The sequence below is a fragment of the Calypte anna genome, chromosome 5 (genome assembly GCF_003957555.1).
Source record: "Calypte anna isolate BGI_N300 chromosome 5, bCalAnn1_v1.p, whole genome shotgun sequence".
NCBI lineage: Eukaryota > Metazoa > Chordata > Aves > Apodiformes > Trochilidae > Calypte > Calypte anna.
Genome location: NC_044250.1, coordinates 2,008,615 through 2,027,312, shown reverse-complemented (window position 1 = coordinate 2,027,312; position 18,698 = coordinate 2,008,615). Strand labels below are relative to the sequence as shown.

The window sequence follows — 18,698 nt, the reverse complement described above, 5'->3', positions numbered from 1 at the left end:
ATAGCCAGAGTTGACAAAATGCCATGAAACTTGGCAAGTCTGCTCTCAAGCCTTTCAAAGTTTGTCAGGTCCTAAAGCTGACACATTCAACTTCTGTCCCAGTTTCTCCAGAAGGGGAAAGACATCCACACATGCACTGCAGAATCCAGCAGGTCACTTCAGTGATTCCTCAAAACACATTTATTTCACCCTCAGAAGCAGGGAGAATCTTTACAAACAACACTCTTGCAAACGAGAGATGTAAAAGCACTTACCTAGAAATCTTGACACCATCATACATGCAGTTGTCAAGACTACTGGCCCAAAGAGGAGGCCAGAAGCATGCACTTATCATGCTACAGAAGTTTTATATCTCCTGTACTCTCAACTACAGAACTGCAGATTTTATGCTGAGTTTGCAAATGCCTGAATAAAGCACCAGCAATGTTTGTTTATACCCAAGACATCTGCAGTACTGACTAGGAGGCAGATTAAGAAACCCAACTGCCATACAGCTCTCCATACCAAGGTTATCTCTTGCCCCATCTCTCTCTCTAAAGAGGCACACTTAAATAGTCCTACATTAATAGATTAGATAAAGATTCTAATGGGGTATAAGGGAATGGAATTTTCTTACACACAGCTAAAACCTGTTCCTGCAACAGGTCCAACCTGCTTCATTTTGACCACTGCAGAGGGTGCAGTGCTGTGGTTACAACAGGAATAGAGGAATTTCAAGCTCCAGCTCCTCTCTCAGCTGATGACTAAGCATGACAAACCAATCATTTTTCTTTCTAATACCAATATTATTTTTTCTTTTCAGCCTCCCTAAAATTCTTCAGCCAGCAAACAGACCTAAAACCACAGAAGCATCAATGAATATGTTAAAACTTACAAAGTTAAACATGCATCAATTCTAACACCAAGTGCAATGTGTACAATTGTTTTTCAGCTTGCTGAGAAAAATACTATAATTGAAAAGCTTCATCTACTCAACATTTTGTTACCTGTTGTTTGAATAAACCCTTCTATCAACACCCAGTGAGCTGCATTCTAAACACCAAGGAAGGGTAAGCAATAAAACATGAAATATGGGAAGGAGTTATTTCTTTCCCAGTTTTCACCTCAAAGAAAACTGAAGAAACAAAACTATTTGAAAATTAAGTAGGTTTTTATTTGCTTTTCTTCACACCAGGTACCTCAGAGCCCTGACTGTGTGAATAAAGCTGTACACAGACAAAACTGTAACACATCACTGGGAAAATGCCCTTTCTGCATGTACAGTCATTTCAAGTTAGCTTGGCTGCTTAGCCTTAAGCTTATTGAGCATCTCAACACAGAAAGTTTAGCAGAGGTTCCAAAGTGAGTTAATTAAAATATTGTAGCTGCTTGTATAAGGAAGAATGGGATGCCCAGATGGAAAGTCATTTAAGGAGCATATGCTTCTGTGATGTTCTAATGAATCAACTCTTCAGGGAGAGCCTTCCTGAAGAATTTGGCAGCCACAACAGGGAACTGAGCACTCAGCACCTGGCACAGTGCAGTGCTGTACAGACCTAACTCTTAATCTGTCTGGATTCTGTAAGCAATATTACTTACAAGAAGATACATTCTGAGCAGGTTATATTTGTCCTGTTATAATTTCATGGTAATGTGCTTATATTCTGCTCAGCTAGCTTAACTATCTTCTCCTTGTACCTCATCAGGGACAAACTCATCTTTTCCTACTGGAAAATCCCATACATTCTGAAGCACCTGTCTCAGATGAACCCCATGTGTCTCTGGAAGGATCTTCTGTACTTCTGAAGGAAGCCAAAGTGGTGAGACATGGCTATGTAAATCCCTTATAGCAGCAGAAAGTTTTCCAGCAAGCCTAGGAATAAAAACTTGGAGCTTCTTTGTCTCCCTCTACTCTAGTTATTACAATATACTTTCTAATCCATGGAGGAAAGAGCTTGAGGTACCAATTCTTCAGTGGAACTGAGGTTCCCAGTAGTCTGACTGCAGGCTAAATCTGCCCCTTTCAGCAGCATCACTCCAGATTTAGGTTGATAACTACCAACAGCAAAACACAGCTCAGTCTCTGAGCAAACACGTTCGACCAGCATGCATGGTATCAACACAAGGTTGTTTAGCCCTAGAAGAATCCACAAAGCTGAATCAGCTCAGACATGTATCTCATTTGAATAGGATTTGTCTTGCAGAGCAGACATGCTTTTTAAAACAGTCAGTTCAGCATCTACTGCAAAAACATGTGCTGAAAACAGTGCAGTTTAGCTCTGTAATGGCCACCAGGTCATGGCACTACGTGCACTCAGAGGACAAGGACATGCAGACTACTGGGGTCTCCTTTAAAAAGCAAACAGGACACAGACACACCAATGTAGCATTACTCCAGGGAAAGCTTAGTTTCTAAGCTCCACAAAGTCCAAGAGAAAGAGTGATTGTTGCTATTACCATAAATTATATCCAGAAACTCTTCAGAAGAGCTTCTTGGCTCTTCGCTCTCTGTTATGAAGATGTCAAGAACAATAAGAATGAAAACCCCAACAACCTGCCAGCCCAGGCTGCTGCACAGCAGAAGTTGAGAATTGTGTCTTTATTTAGCATGGCCTTTGTTAAAGCACCAGCTAACTCCTTCCTCAGGAAACAGGCAAGCTCTGCAAGGGAAGGTCTGTAATTTAGTCCAATAGGAAATAATATTAACTTCAATTGGAAGCAACAATTACTTAAAAAGAAGAAGCTTGCTGGCTTATCACCATCATCATTCTTTGCAGGATGTTCAGAACCTTTCATCCAGAGTTACTACTTTTTATTTCTATCAGTTAAAAGAGCACTATGCTGGCATTGTGATCCTGTCCTATGCTTAGGAAAAATGGAGCCAGGTTGTTAGTAAATGACAGCAAACCAGCCAGAGCAAGGTAGAGAAATTTAGACTCAGTCCTCTACTATTTCAGTGGGCACTCACTGTCCAAAAAGTGGAAGAAGAAGCCAGGAGACCTTGTCTTAAAAATTTCTGTGTTTCTGCAATGCTTTTTAGTAATGCATGTTGCAACAGTTTTGTTTTAAGTTACCCTGGATTATTCCTCCTTCATTTTTGATGCTAGCTTGCTGCTCAGCCTTCTCATCATAAAACAGCCAAGAATAAACAATACACAACACAGGCCTACAGGCACCAAGGATTTCTGTTTGTGCCAACCCTGAGAATGCAGGCAGCTCAGCTGCCAGACTCTCATTTTTTTTGCACCTTCTTTTTCATCTGAACAGATGGAAACTCAGGAGCAGAAGCCAAGAACTTAACATGGACATGTCTACAGTACTTACAGTAATTACTGTAGCTGTAGATACAGCCCAGCTACAGGGTGGTAGCACACACACATGCACAGTGGCTGTCATCTCTTCAGTGCTAAACAAGGGAGTCAAAGATCATCCATCTAATTTCAAACTTTTTTATAAATAGGGGACACATGCTAGAAATGGCTTAGGCCAAAGACAGTCTCTTTCTGGGGATTTCCAGCAAGCACAGAGGTTGACTATAAAATGCCTATGAAAGCAGAAAATTGTGTTTTTCAAACAAATGTTTTGCAACTGATAGGACAAATCTGTCAAATGTCTTATTACTTCACTAGGTAGGTGGTAAAGATCAACTGCTGCCTGTTGTCCACCTGAACAGCCAGTTCTAGGAAGCAACATTCTGATCCCTATCAGTGACTGGGAAGTTACCAGGCTGACCCATGTAAAACAGCTTCAAGGGACAGTGACTGTAATTAGAACCACAGCAGCACAGAACACCTGAGGTTTGAAGGCAGCCCTGGAGGTTGTTCAGTCCAAACCCCTTTGCTTAAAACTAGGGTCAGTTAGAGCAGGTTGCCCAGGTTATGGAACTGGTTATCTTTCAGGTGACCTGTCACCCTGCAAGCTTGTATCTGTGACATCTGAGTCTTCTCAGACCATCTTTAAGTACTGTCCATGGAAACCAGTCCATGAGCAGCAAGGTTTCAGGACAGCCTCAAAGCCTGACTTTTTAGCATATGGCTTCACATACAGCCATTAACATTTATTTTTTTCTTTCTTTTTTTTACCTGAAATGCTTTCCCTGTGTGCTGAGGCTGGCACAGGAAGGCAGGCTCTTTACTCTCCATGAAGTTTGCTCTGTGCTGTTCCAGCTTATGTGCAGTGAGGTTCTTCTTGCAATTTTGCAGAGGATTTAAATAAGGTATGCTTGTACCACACCCCTGCTCCAATACAGAAAGATCAGAAGATGATAAAGGCTGCTTTGGAAACACTCCAGTAACACTACAAATTGCTTAAAGCCACTCATGTGGGAGAGTAAGGCTGATCTGTCCCAGGTGTGAAACACGTGGAGTTAAAAAACCCTGAGCAGTGTTTGTTTATACAAACAACATAAAAGATGAAGAGGGGGAAATCTAATTCAGGTACTGCACTGCCAGTTTCAGCAGTTACACTTGGATGAATTTGATCCTCAGGGTTTGCAGTTAATTCCCTTCCCTGCTGCCAAGGTCAACCCTCACACTCCAATTTTGCAATCTTTGAAGTATAAAGAAATGAAAAACTAAAAAAACCCAAACAACCAAGATTTAAAAATACCTGAATAGGTGATGCCAGGCAAAGGCAGGAATATTACCATGAACCTAAACACAGCTACTGTATGTCTTCTACTGACTCTAATGTGACTGGGATTTAATTCACTTCATCACATACTTAGTGCTAGAAGTGCTCAGAACATGCACAGGCACTCAGACCTGGAGGAATAAACAAATACAGAGATTTCATCCTGGATCTCACTCCAGTCTTTCACTGCTAGGGTACCAGGAGCACATATGGAGGATTCCCACTAGCATGAGATCTGACTATTAGGAAGCCAGTAAATGTTGTTTTTTTTCTGGCTTGATGTTACTGCTGTCATATTTGCTGAGAAATCCCCAGAAAGAACAGGAAGGTGAAAATTGCCCACCACAAGTGTCATAAAGTTACTGATACCTCCTGGTAAATGCTGTATGTTCCCATCTCTCAAAGCCATGGAAGATATTCAGTCTACTGAAAATTGTTAGTATGGGCTCAACAAATCCATAATGCTGCCTAAGGTCAGGAACAGCCCTGCCAATGAAGAGTTAATTTTAGTCAACAGATACATGCTGATTGTAGCTCTGAAATGGGGGCCTCTGAAATGGGTGCTTCCCTCCATCTTCCTTGGGAATGAGTATCTCAAAATCACAATTAAGTCTGACATCCAATAGTCAAAGTCTGAAACCACAAGAATACACCTGAACAGCTTCTGTCCTTACTGCTGGTGAAGGAAGCTGATCTTACCCATTTATGGCCTTTTATTCTTCTAATAAATCTACCAAACTAAGCATTCACCAATATCAAACAGCTTTTTAAATTTTTCTTTAAAATAGAGAGGGGAACATTTTTCTGTCCACTCTGGACAACCAATACTATGTAAGGGCACAGTTCAATGTAAGGCTTCCTTCTGTTCCCCAGTATTTAATCAGTATATATTTATGCCAAAATCACTCTGGGGACAAAAATATAATCAATGGGACAACTGGATGGGGGTGAGACTGGAATATGCTCACTGACACAGCTTTCTGTAATCACCCCCTGGACTTCAGGGATACTTTGAGTGCTACTTTCAGTACCATTAAACATCAATGTATGATTAGAGCATTATTCTCTCGCCAGGCAAATGACTAAACCAGGGTCTGCTTTTATTATTCCTATATACCTGTTCTTGACTGGTGAGGCAGCTGTAGACAGAATAGAAAAATGTAAAGATCACTCAGACAAGAAACCTTTTCAAAGACACAGCTCATCAAACTAAGTGTATCAAGCTCTATTCCTGATGTGGCATGGCAACAATGGGATATGGCTGTAAAATAAAAGAATTCAGACATAAATATATTAAATTTTAATCAGGAAAGACTAGGCCACAAATAAATCTAAAAGACAGACAATGATATAGCTATTGCACTTAATAAAATTCCATAACCTGCACTTAAAAAGAGCAGAGGGGAAAAAAGCCTCATGACAGATGAGGGAGAGTCTGGAAATACCCATCTGGAGAAAAGATTTGTCCTGAAAAACTTTAACCAGCTCTGAAAGCAGCAATCCTTTACAGTGATATGAAGGATGCACCTCAAGCAAACACAGGTCTCAGCAGCAGGCTCTGCAAGTTATTCCTGGATTTCCTTCCTTTTCCTGCCATTTGGATACCCATGCAACAGAGACCAAGACATTCAGGAGACAGAGTTCAGGTTGATAACTGGGATGTTACTATTCTTTTTAGTGTGAAAATTTTTTAGGTCCTTCTTGAACCTTGAAGATAAAAGCAGCCACCCAAATGAAAGTAGAAGGAGCAGTGGCATTTCTGAAGGGTTTCCTGCAACAAAGGAGAAACTGAGTGACCCCAGGTTTCTTTACAACCACGTCATGAAACAGGCTCCTCCAGAGAAGAAGCAAGCTTGAAAAAAAACCTTCCAGATGCCTGCACATGGAAAACAGAATAAAGCTTCTTTTTTCTTACAAGGCAGCCCCCTGTGTGAGTGCAGTTGGCTTCTTGCAGTGTCCACAGCTTTTTCAGATGAAGAGCTATGACTTTCCATCACATTGGCAAGCCCCAAATTTTACTGTTGGCAGCTGACAAATCCTACATCAGCTCTGGAACTTCACTAGCATTTTACTGGATTTTCACTGACAGAGTCAGATGGGTACAGCCTGTGTGTTTCTGCTGATGTGAATTGTTTAACACTTGTTGACATCTGGAATAAAATAATGCACCAGCAAACTCAGACAATGTGTAAAACTTGGCTTGTCTGCAACATTGATAGTTCAGAAAGGTCTGACATGGCTGGATCAACTGGACAAGTCCAGAATTACTTTTAGAACATTCTACAGACCAACAAGATTAACAATAGACAAACAGAATTTATAGGTTTGGTTTGTGTTTTGGGGTGTTTTTTTAATAGGGTACCAGACACACAGATGATCAGCTCCACAAGGAAGCAAGATCCAATTTTTATGCCTATTCTTAGATTTTAGATCATGCTGACTTTCCTACAACAAATGCTGTATGCACATGACAACCAAAAAGAGAGAGGATGAGGGCAGTCACTGGTGTCTATTCCCAGCTTTAAGACTAGGAACTGCCCTGGCCAAGTCAATGAGCCTAGGGGAGACTATTCCACCCAGCTGTAAGATGAAACTGTAATAGTGACCTTGATTTATGCTTTATGGGAAGCAAACAAATATGCCCTAAGATAAATATAGTTGAGAAAGCTTTCTTGTCTTGATACAGCATTAAAAATAAGACAAAAGCTTTATACTTCACTTGGGAAAAAAAAAAATGAAGGGAAAAAGAAACTTCATTTACCTCTGGATGGCCCTTCTCAAGTGCCAGTATCCCAAGCAACCCCAGCAAACATGCTCTGCTGCTCTGGGACATGATCTCACACTGCAGAGCACTCCCAAGCTCAGCCAGCCTGACATAAGCAATGGGAAAAATCCCAGAGCAGACAGAGAGAAGAGAGAGAGGGAGTGCCATGCATCTGCTCCCTCTTTGTGGTCAAAACCCACATTGTCTGACCTCTGACACCACACAGGCTGTGGTCTCTGAGAAACTAAAAGAACCATATTGCCCAGCAGAGACACTTTTTTTTTGCAGCAAGGAAGACAGATGTGTTCTCTGAACACACAGAGCAGCTCTCAGCCCTCAGGCAGTCAGGTGTATGGTTCCTGGGTAAAGCAGTTTGTTCTCACCTCAGGGTCTAATCTGTTTGCCAAGGGATTGCACAAGTGGCACTCTGTATTTGCAAAACACCTCCTCAGGTGTCTTATTTGACACCAAACAATAGCAGATATGGTCATTTTGGGCTTCCAGGTGGGTCATGGCTTGGTCATCCAGCAAGCAGCTGCATTCATCAAGGAAATGTTTCAAATGTTTTGCTTATGATACCTGGGTGCTTTCCACCTAATTCAGCCTCCTCTCCTTCTGCTTTCATGCATTTACCTGGAGGTAAACATCAGAACCAGACATAACCAAGCCACAAACTTTCCAGAATTGCAATCTATTGCTATCCCAAATCATTCACACACTGGAGGCCAAAACAGAAAATTCTGTCTGCCAAGATCCTCAAGAGATGACAACATCTCCCCCATTCCTGCAGGACTCTACAGTTTACCCACCTAGGTTCTTTAGCTGCCAAAGTGTTTTGTGTGGATAAGGCTCTTGAGAGTTTAAACTGGCTCTAGGGCTGCCTTGCATACCTAGGTACAAGTGTGTTTGCTTTCATACCTTGTAGAGTTTGCTGCAGGATATGTTCAGAAGCTCAACTATCTTTTTTTAAGACCTTTAAGATCTTTATGGCACACCCTCCATTAGGCACAGTTTCAGACCCTGAATTCTAGGCTTGTCCTTGTTTGTGACATCAATCATGCCACAAGTCCAGCATCTCACATGCACCCTCAACCATCTCTCTTCTTAAGCTTGGAAAGAGTAAACTCTCTCCTGTATAAAATATCTATACTAAATAATGTGTGCAAAGGTCAGTACAGTAAGACACACAAATAAACCTTGGAACAAATAGAAGGTAGGGCTGGGTGTTCATTTCTGGCGTGCTGTGCAGTATTAATTTCAATTCCAGGATTCATAAATCTTTGAAAACCAATTGTTTAAACTGATGGTCCTCAGGTTCTGTTTTTTTTTCCCCCCTAATGTCAGGTTTTTCTCCATTTTAATATGTCCTCTTTAATTTCCTCTACAGCTAAGTACTGGTCAGGAAAAAATGGCAGAAATTTCCCTTACACCAGCTGTTACAGGATCTACTGTGGATTTTAAAATAGAATAGAACTGCAGCCTGCATTCCAAAAAAAGTCCAGTGAACCATGTGAAGAGCATTGTTTGGGAGCAATTGGAGAGGTAACTGCACTCCTGATTTAATTCATTTATTATTCTCAGTGTACAAAACAAGTTGCTGTAGCCACATCATTATACTGAGAGTACTGAAAAGAACAAGAATACAACACAAAACAGAAAGCCTAATCTATGTTTCTGATACAAGCTGTTCAGCAGTTTCATCTCTACAACTGTGGGAACTGGTGGTACAACTTCACAGACTTTGGCCCCCATGAAAACTCATTTTTTGCACAGTGTGCAAACATAAAAGGAAAACAGAGGAAAAAGCACCATAATCCCCACATGTGTAGAAGAGAAGATGAAGAGAGAGGGCTAACTTTTGTAGCTTTTTTTAGAATAAATGTTAAGAATTAATTATTTATGTTACCATGTTTTCATACCAACTTCAGAAGCTGAGGCTCAGTACAGCAAAGCCCAAGGGTGGGAAGCTGAAAGTACATTATTTACAAATCTGCAGAGCTGTTCTCCTTTCCCTGCTCACCTGTCCAACAAACACTTTGCTTCCTTGCTTTGTGAATGAAGCCTCACAGCTCTTCACTACACTATGAAACTTCCCAACAACAGGCTGCTTTGGGAAAGGGCCAGGATAGATCCATTGGCCTGATGTCCAGTAGGCTAAACTAAATCCAAAGAGTAAGCTGGCATAAACAGCAAGCAAATGCAATCACAAAGCAGAACTCCCCATTTAGGTAAGATTTTTGAAATAAATACAAAATTAGACATGCATTTCAGTCTGGGGAAGCCTAACAAGCCTGGATCCCTGCAGGATGCAACTGCAAGACAGGCAGTTCTCAGTCTGCCTCTGAGCTGAGGAGCATGAGCTGCCTGACCTGTCAAGGAACTCAACTCATGGCCAGGGCTCTGAGGGCTCCTCAGCTCCCCACTGCCACCAGGCTGGCAGGCAGACTGCCAAGGAGGTGGGCAGGAAGGAAACCAGGAAGGTTTCTAACAGAAAAAACATCCCGCTGGAAAATTTCTGACCCACTCTAATAATGGGCCTACTTTCAGAGTCAGTTATGCTGGCAACAGGCAGGGAGACCCACTGTTTTTTCTCTTCAGTTATTGGCTTCCTATATAAATTTCTTTTTATACCAGAATCACAGCATCAGCTGAAGTATGCTCATAAATCCCTTCAAACCTCTCCACAGCAAACAATACTGCTTCTCCCAAGAATGATGATGATTGTTAATTGGTGGTATTCAGAAGGTAACATTTTCTTTGCTAAGGTCTTTACCTCTTTAGGCAACCACATGGACTTTTGGCAGTGTCTCTAGACAAGCCCTGTTGGCAGCACACAGCCTGTGCCTCTCTTGGAAAGACTGCATGAAAAAACACCTCACTTTCCAGTTCCAATTCCAACCCTTCATAAACTTGGCAAGACCAACAACCTAATCTGGCTTGACTGCAGGAATAACTGATGCCTGAGAGGTAGCATCCCAGAAAGCTGCCAGAGCTGCCCATGCACATCCAATTGGTGTCCTGCAAAAGGAGATTTCAGCCTAACTCCCTGAGGACCAGCAGGTCACTGATACACATACCGTTCATTGTTCAGGGTCATTCTTGGAGGATCAAGGTTGGGGTTCTCCATGGACTCCATTTGAGGACAACGTAGGAAGTAGTAGAGGGTGTGGAGAGCATCAGGGGACCAGGAGATGGGCTGCTGCTGCTGCCGGGTTTGCCGGATGGGGCTCATCCCTGGGCGGATGGTGTTCAAACACTGCATGTGGTGCATTGCTCGTGATACCAAATCACCTGCACATAGAGAAAATGCAAAAACACCTCCTCAGGTTCAGCCACAGTCTCCTTAAGTACTCTTTTTCAACTAAATAAAATCTCTTGCAGCTAAGAGAATTGCCTTTTGTGCACACATATTCCTTTTCCTCCACAAAGCAGCCACTCTGCACGTTGGTCTATGAATGTAACTTTCTTTCAAATGACAAATTATCAGTTGGAAAACCTAGAATAAAACTCCTCCCAGTCACCATATATTCAGAACACTAGCTTTAGGGTCACCCTGTTTTATAGCTACGTTTTCTCTTCTTTCCAGCCATGTTTCTAGCAGGCCCACAAAAACTACTGGTATCTTCGGAAAATGTCCACTGCCCAACCTGGGAGCACAGCTTCCACAAGGCAAAGCCAGTAAACATCAGTACAAAGACTTTACTCTCACTGCCAGTGTCACCATTTTGTTGTGAGATTGTTCCCTTTTCTTTCAACTGGATTGTGACTTTCCACCCTCCCACCCAGGCACAACAGATTAATGTTCAGTCTAGAAATCCCCTCTCATTCTCACTCTAGCAGGTTTCTCCAGAATAACTAGACCTGACTCTCTTATTAGAGACCTTTATCATGCTGTTACAAGCTTGCCATAGGTTTGCCCCTGAGCCTTGTAAGAATCTCAGTCCAGGAGCTTTCTGAGTTGCTCAGTTCACTTGCTCTTCAAACTCAGGCCATCTCACCTCTATGCCAGAGCACTGGTGGATGTGAGGAGGCCTGGAAGAAGGTGACCAGCATTAGTTTCTACTCAGAAAGGATTTTAAGACTGCAGATTTTAAAGTTCACAGAGCAATGACCCCAAGACAGCAGAAATGCAGTCACATAAAGCTGGTCTTTGTGTAACAAGCTTGCTTTGGACACACCCTGTTTACTCTGCTTTTATTGTGGTGCACTGAAAACTCTGGGGAGCTTTGCAGTAAAGGCTTCAGATGCTGCATCTCTGAGCAGTGCAACTGCCATACCACTGAGCTGAAGGATTACTATAACTTACTATACATAGCTAGGATCTGTTTTTTCCTTGGCAGAATCCTCTATTGCTTTATGTTTTACAGTCCCCTAAAACTCTCACAGGAAACATTTCTCTATTGTGTCCTACACGTACAATACTGGGAAAGGATGGAACTGAAAGAGCCAGCCCATCACAAGGCTGGTTCCTGAGAAAGAGCCCTGATCTGAATTGAGTCACACCTCTCTCTGAAATTCTTAGGAAGTTATTATTTGTTCATTTATACCTAACAGCAGTACACTGAATTGCCAAAAAAAATCCCCTACGGGGTTGTAGTGTAACCCAGGTTTGGGAGAACCCCCTACAAAGCTTCCATATGTCTGAACACAGCAACATTGTTAGTGCTGCAAACCAACAGAGTATTAAATCTCCACTTGGGATGTAAAGCTTTGCCTCTCCTTTCTTGAAGGACTCATTTCAGAATGGGAAAGCCTCTGAACATCTCTGCCTTTCCACTTCAGTAGCTGACCCTCCAGTGTCTGAACATTTTAGGAGAGCATGGTGAATCCTTGAGCACTGCTGCTAACCCAGGAGCCTGAGCAGTTTTAGCAGAAATGCATCTGGAATTCAAATTTTAAGCTGAGAGTAACGTTCCTTCTCCTTTGCACACTCACCCTCTTTATTTTGCTGGCAAGTTGCAGCAATGCTTAAAAAAAAAAAAAGAAAGTAGGCAACTGTATCAGGAGATCTATTCACTAGATGTAATGACCAAGTTGGCCAAACCAGGGTCGGGGGAAGAGAGAGAGGAAGCTGTATTCAATCTCAGGCTCATGCTACAAATGTTCTCTTGTGTTCCAGGATAAATAGAGGTGTGTTAAAGGAATTCGAAAACCTCAAATTAAGGCAGGTTGCAAAATAAATGGCAAAACCCACAAACTCCTTGCTGGCCCTGACATTCATTAGCATTCAGATGGTGGAGACTAAGAAACTGATGCCAGCAGAAATGTTGCAAGGGAAAAGTAGACTGGGAGAACACAAATCATTTTTGTTTACTTTAAAGGGGCTTTGTGAGTAGTGTAGGAATGGAACATTTCAGTTGGTTAGCATTAAAAAAGAGGGTTTTGAACAAGTTTTTGTTACCAAAGCGCTCTCAGATTTTTTTTTCCTCCACTTTTTGTTATTTAAGTAACCAAAAAGCTTTTCTTTTAATATTCTGCACCCTTGACATTTCCAGTGCACAAACTCTGACAAAGAGAACCCCCTTTGCCATCTTAGGTGCCACTGCTGTGTTCTACAAATGTACGAGAAAGCCCCCAGAGGCACCTAGGCAAAAGCATCCATCTTCTTCTGGCACTAACACCACTGGCAAAAGGCCAGAAAAGCCACATCTTATACATCCCCAAGGTGAATTAAATATAAAGCAGTTTAATGAAACAACCTGATTTTCATAAACGGTACCACAAGACAATTAAATCTTACCCAACGTTAACCAAGCACTGCTCAAACTGTCAACAAGGGGAACGCTCCCCCAGACCTCACTAATGAAGGGACTGGCTCTCCTGCTTTGCTACAAGAAAACCCACATTTGATTACATCCCAAACTCACTCAGTTCAGAGATGCTTCCAACACAAGTTGCCAACAGAGACTGCTCCAAAGTTCGGAGCTCCAGCTGGGCGTAAGCATCAGCCCGTCCATCGCTGCACACGGAGCCATCGTTGTAGGGGCTGAAGTAGGCAGGCAGGGACAGCACACCTGGGGACAAGAGCAGAGAACAGACCTCTTACAAGTGACCTTACAGGAGCAGAAACCTTAGTCTCTACTGATAGAAGCAATGGGGAACTTGAACACTTTTGCACCTTTCTTGGGGGACTTGAGGTCTATCGAGCAGTTGAAATAAAATCAAACAGCACTGTAAATACCACTGGAATGGCTGAAAGAGTGAAACTAGGCCTCTGGGGAGTAAAGCTGGATGGTTTACAGCTTTTAAAAGCTAGAAACAAATTGCAGTTGAGATAAAGCTACATGAAAAGCTTTAGAGGAGTCTCTAATAGTGTTTATACAACAACTCAGCTGTGCGCACACAGCCTGAACAGCTGTATGCAGATCCTTAGATCCAAGGGCCTGATTTGGAGAGGCATGGAAGACACCCTCAAGTCCATCTCAGGTAACTGGTAGCTGCAATCTTTGCAACTCTGAAAACAAAACCATGGGCCCTGCCAGTCCTTTGAACCTCCAAGGAGTTTCAAATGTGCAGACTGTGGTTTTCAGGTGTGTATTAGATATGCCAAACTACACCCACAAGTTTTGAGGTTGTCTGTATTTTCATCTCTAAAAATGACCCCTCTATGAGAGATCAGAATGATAATTACATTGCACACACACATTCACCCCACACATGCTCCTTCCATTTTATTTTCTTGCACACACCAGCAGTAATGCACAGTAACTGAAATGAACAAAGGATTTGCAAGGAGTTTTGGGTGTTTGTATTGAGACTCCATCCCATTTCATGCTTATCCCTGCAACTCATTTTCATTGCTGGCAAAGATTGAACCATTTGGGTGAACTGGCTGGGAATGGTAGTGAAGCCTGAGGATGCTACAAAAACCTGACAAATGGTTTCACACTAAGGTGGTCTCTAAAAGGGGTGCCTCATTCACACACCCCCAAGTCATTTCTTTCACCCAGTATCTTTGCTCTAACATGGCAGATCTGAAGTCACAGTGCAAGCCAGTACAACATGGAGATCCAAAAAAATAATATGCCTTCCCTGTTTTCCTCCCAGAAATCCATTAGGTGAATGGTTCTCTTCAAATTAGCAAGTTGATTGTTATTGCTCTGTGTGGTGCAGGTGGAAGGATGGGATCTGATGGAAGGATGTGATCTCAGGTGGGAGATCTGATCTTCCTCCTGTCTTGGCACCCTGGGGTAGATCTGATGAACCATGGAGTTACAGGTGGACCCCAAAAAGCTCTTTGCAGTCTACTCAGCCAGTCTTCTCCTAACCTTGTTGCCACCATATTTTCAGCTGTGTTCCCCTGCTACCACAGTTTAAATTATGAATCTCTCCCACAATCCCAGTAGCATGCCCTGGCCCAAATTTTCCATGATTTCAGAGGAGGACACTTATAGCCATGACTGCCCATGCTACATCCTGCATTTTTGATTTTTCAACTTTGCTCCTTGCACAGCCATACCAATGGATTTCAGCTTAGACCTACATTTCCTTCCCACCCTCACCTTCTGACCCCGGGTCTGTCTTAGAAGGGGAGATACTTTAGTCCTATTGCAGTGACCTCCTGTCACGTAGGTGCTGTGTATTCTTGTCAAACAAAACCCTGCCAGTACATTGTGCAAGAGCTTTGTTTCTTTGTCTTGATGTTTTCATTTGAAATTTCATGCTGAACTGATCTCTCCTACCCTTTTCACATCCTCTTTGCATCCTGCTCGGTGGCCAAGCCAAGGGCTGCATCAAAAACTTCCTGGATATTTTGAGGGTAAGGGAATGATTTATCCTGTTGTACTTCTTCACTGTACCTCACTGTTAGTTAATGGAGAAAACTCTGCCAATGCCCTCTGTAACCTGAATAATTAGGAAGCCAAGGCTTTAAGAGCTTAACCAAAGCAATGCATGCAAACTAGAAGCCCTTGCTTTAAATACACTGCAGCCTCCTATACAGAGCCTGAGCCACTTCCTTTTCCATGTTAAAGCTATGAAAGGATGTTTTAAAACATATGGATTGAATTTATGGGCAAGGGAGAATGAAAATAGACTGATTTGTCAAAAGTTTCAAATAGAGGCATATAATTCTACAGAGGCGAAAACAGCAACTGGCAGTTACATTACTGAGCCAGACAGTGGGGGGGAAAAAATGGGGCACATTTCCTCTGCCAGCCAGTTTCAGTTGGTTCTGTTTTCTAACAAGGAATTAAAAAGAAAGATTTGTAGAATGATTTAAGTTGGCTCACAAACGAAACAACATTTTCTCAGTTTTTCAGTTAACCAGTTTGCCAGTTGCTGTGGGTTGGAGGAAACGGGGATGATTTATTTACTTTTGGAAAAATTACTCATACCAGATAGTTGCGGACAAGATTTATGTTCTCATCTGCTTTGGTACAGCTGAGGAATATCCCTGATGTACAGGAGGGAAATAAGGAAGTTACTGAGACTCTGGCCACGTGCCAAAGCCAGATGATGCCACTGGGGATTTTTATCCTGGGATGGCAACTGGGTATGATTCAGGCCCTCATTACATAAGATTTCAGAAAAGCTCCCCATGTCTGGCAGCTCTCAGGAGGTATGAGCAGGCCTGGGAATGAGAAAAAACACCTCTCAACAGTGCTCTTGAGACAGATGGAGAGCAGTGACAGAATGGGCAGCAAAGTAGAAACCTACCCCAGAGTCACTATGCCTTGCAGCATGCTAATCATCATTTCCTCTTCAATATGTTACCAGTAACTGGAAAAGCATCACCTTTGGTCTTCAGAGCAGAAGCTCAGGCACAAGGACATCTGCAGGCAAGCTTTGCCCTCTGGTTTTATAATTAGGAAAATGACTTAATCTTTAATACCAATTAAAAACATCTTGTCTGATGATAGACAACTGCACTGTGGTGACTATTTGTACCTCCAGTGGTGGAACCTGCTCTCCTCCTACCTGAATCAAGAAGTTTGCAGTCAAAAGGAGTTCTACTGGTTTAAACCATAAAGGCAATTTCTATTCACCTTCCTTTTTATATTTGTGGCAACACTGCTTTTAATCATGGCTGGCTAAATAAGCAAAACTAACTGAAATCAATCAATTCATGTCAAAACACTCTCTGTTTGAAACCAGGCTAAAACTGTAAATTTAGCCCTTAAGGTTCAAGAATGTGTTTTCCCCACAGAACAATGGGAAACAGCACGGAATTACTGTGCAGGAATGAACCATGCAGGCATGCACACCACTCTTACAATACTTTCTCTGATGTGGGCTACATTGTGTTTCCTACACAGCCAGGGCTGTATCCTGGCATTCTGGTCACTTCTTTTTTTTCTTTTTTTTTTCTTTTTTTTCATTAGCCAAGGTTTTAAATAGGGGATCCAAACCCAGGTGAAGTTAGTGAGGGCCTATTAATTTGAGAGTGGCTTAAATAAAACCTCAAGAGCACAAGGAGCTAAGTTGTCACCTCTCTAAAATGGCATAAGGCAACACCCTGTAGAAGCCCAATTAAAAGCATCTTTGTAGGACTGTGATTAAGGCATGGGTGACCAGCAGTTTGTTTCTGATGCTTCCACAGCTTTGAAACAGCAGCTGGAAATAAAAGCATGTTTATCCTACCTCAGTTAATATATGGAACCTGTTCATGGGCCCTTGCTGCCAATGATCTTAAAAGTAGTCACCATCGGGTGAAATTCCAGTTAAGCAATTCCTTAAACTCAAATTATTCTGCTTGCCTAAAGATCTTGAAATTGTTGTCTGTAATTTCATGCTTTTTAATAGCAACTGGAAATGTTTCCACAGCCTGAGCTAAGCCCAGGGAAAAGTCTGCTCACACTTTTGGACATCTTTCTGCTTTAAGAGGTGAAGCAGTTCTGCTGAGAGCTCTGGCCGGAGGTAGTTGCTGCCATGAGCCAGGGCTGTGCAAAACACTGTGTGGTTTCCCCAAGCTGGGCCATCAGCCCAGTCCTCAGGGCAAGGCAAATTCTGGAAGAAACCCTGGGTCTATCTCTGAATGTCCCATGATAATTCAGAGCCAGAATCACAGAGTGTCATATTGGAAGGGACCTCAAGGATCACCTGCTCCAACCTTTCTAACATTATTTATTTGAGATGTCTGGCATCGAGTTCTGCTCTTTGGATTTCAAGACAAGCAAACACAAACTTCTACCTAAATTTTCCTTTAAGATTTGAGTGTTTAAAATGCTTATTTCAAATAATTTTTGAAGTACCCATTATATCTACAGACTTCATCCTGTTTGCATGTTATATTCATGAAAAAGGATTAGCCATCATTTTTACCTCTCTGTAGTGATTTTTTCTGTGCTTTCTCTACTTTAATCTAAATCCTTCATGTCAGGAGACAACTTCTTAGTGATTAATTCATCAGCCATCTGATGACTTTCAAACACTTACATGATGTCTGGAGGTTAAGATGGGGCCACTCACGAGTGGCAAAGGGCCAAGGAGACTTGTCTGGAAATTACTCCAATTCTGCTTGTCTGGGATTCCTCATGGAAATTGCCCAGGGTACTAACTCCCTTATTTCAGAAATCCATTGGCTGTCTTCATGACAGGTTATGCAAAGGAATATAATTAGGACTGAGGTATAGACTGCAAACCACTGATATGGAACAAATGCTTTTTTGGTTTTTTTTTTAATAAGCCTGGTAAAGTCTGTAAGACAATATACTGTGTATTGATTTCTATCTTTGGCCAGAATTAAAACAGGTTCTGGGTAAGGACTGTCTGTGTATTTTATTTGCCTAGCACCTAAAAAACCCCCTGCTCATTACTGCTCATTACAATAATACAAATGAGCCCAACAGAAAACAAGTATTCATTTGGATAAACCAACCAGAAACAAAAGTCCTCAAAAAATTCAGGGTAGTGTCTATACATTAGCAATTGTTTCTAAAAGCCTTTAATACCACCACAAAAAGCCACACATGTGAAATGAGAATGCTGCAAATATGCTACAAAAATGTACTAGGAAAGCAAATTAGAAAAATGGTCTGGGTGTCCAGTATCAGCATGCTTTTGTGATTTTTGGCATGTGATAAATTCCATAAGAAACCTTTTTCAAGGTGAGAATGACAGCTGATCCTCCCTGTGCACTGTGATTCTGAAGGCAGATGGTGATGACCTGGCTGTGCTGCAGTGAACAGCCAAACCCCTCTGATTTCAATGGATCTGGTAAAAACTGCATCAACTGCAACTGCAGTTTCCCCTTTGGAATTTTGGAATTTGGCCATGAGATCAAACTACCTGTCACCTTGCACAAGTTCCTGTAATTCTTCATGGCAAGAAGCATTAAAGGCTGTCCTTGTTTTTTGTTTCCCATTTTAGCAAGCAACACAAT

General features: G+C 42.0%; 1 protein-coding gene across 1 annotated transcript in view; it reads right to left on the bottom strand.

The window, feature by feature from the left end:
- The window catches only part of ABTB2 (ankyrin repeat and BTB domain containing 2), a 111,944-nt gene that overhangs the window by 28,094 nt on the left and 65,152 nt on the right, over positions 1–18,698 (bottom strand). Inside the window, exons 2-3 of the mRNA XM_008498297.2 lie at positions 13,243–13,389; positions 10,453–10,666 (exon numbers count right to left, since the gene is read on the bottom strand). Of these exons, the coding sequence (XP_008496519.1) occupies positions 10,453–10,666; positions 13,243–13,389 (361 nt within the window). The remainder of the gene's footprint in view (positions 1–10,452; positions 10,667–13,242; positions 13,390–18,698) is intronic.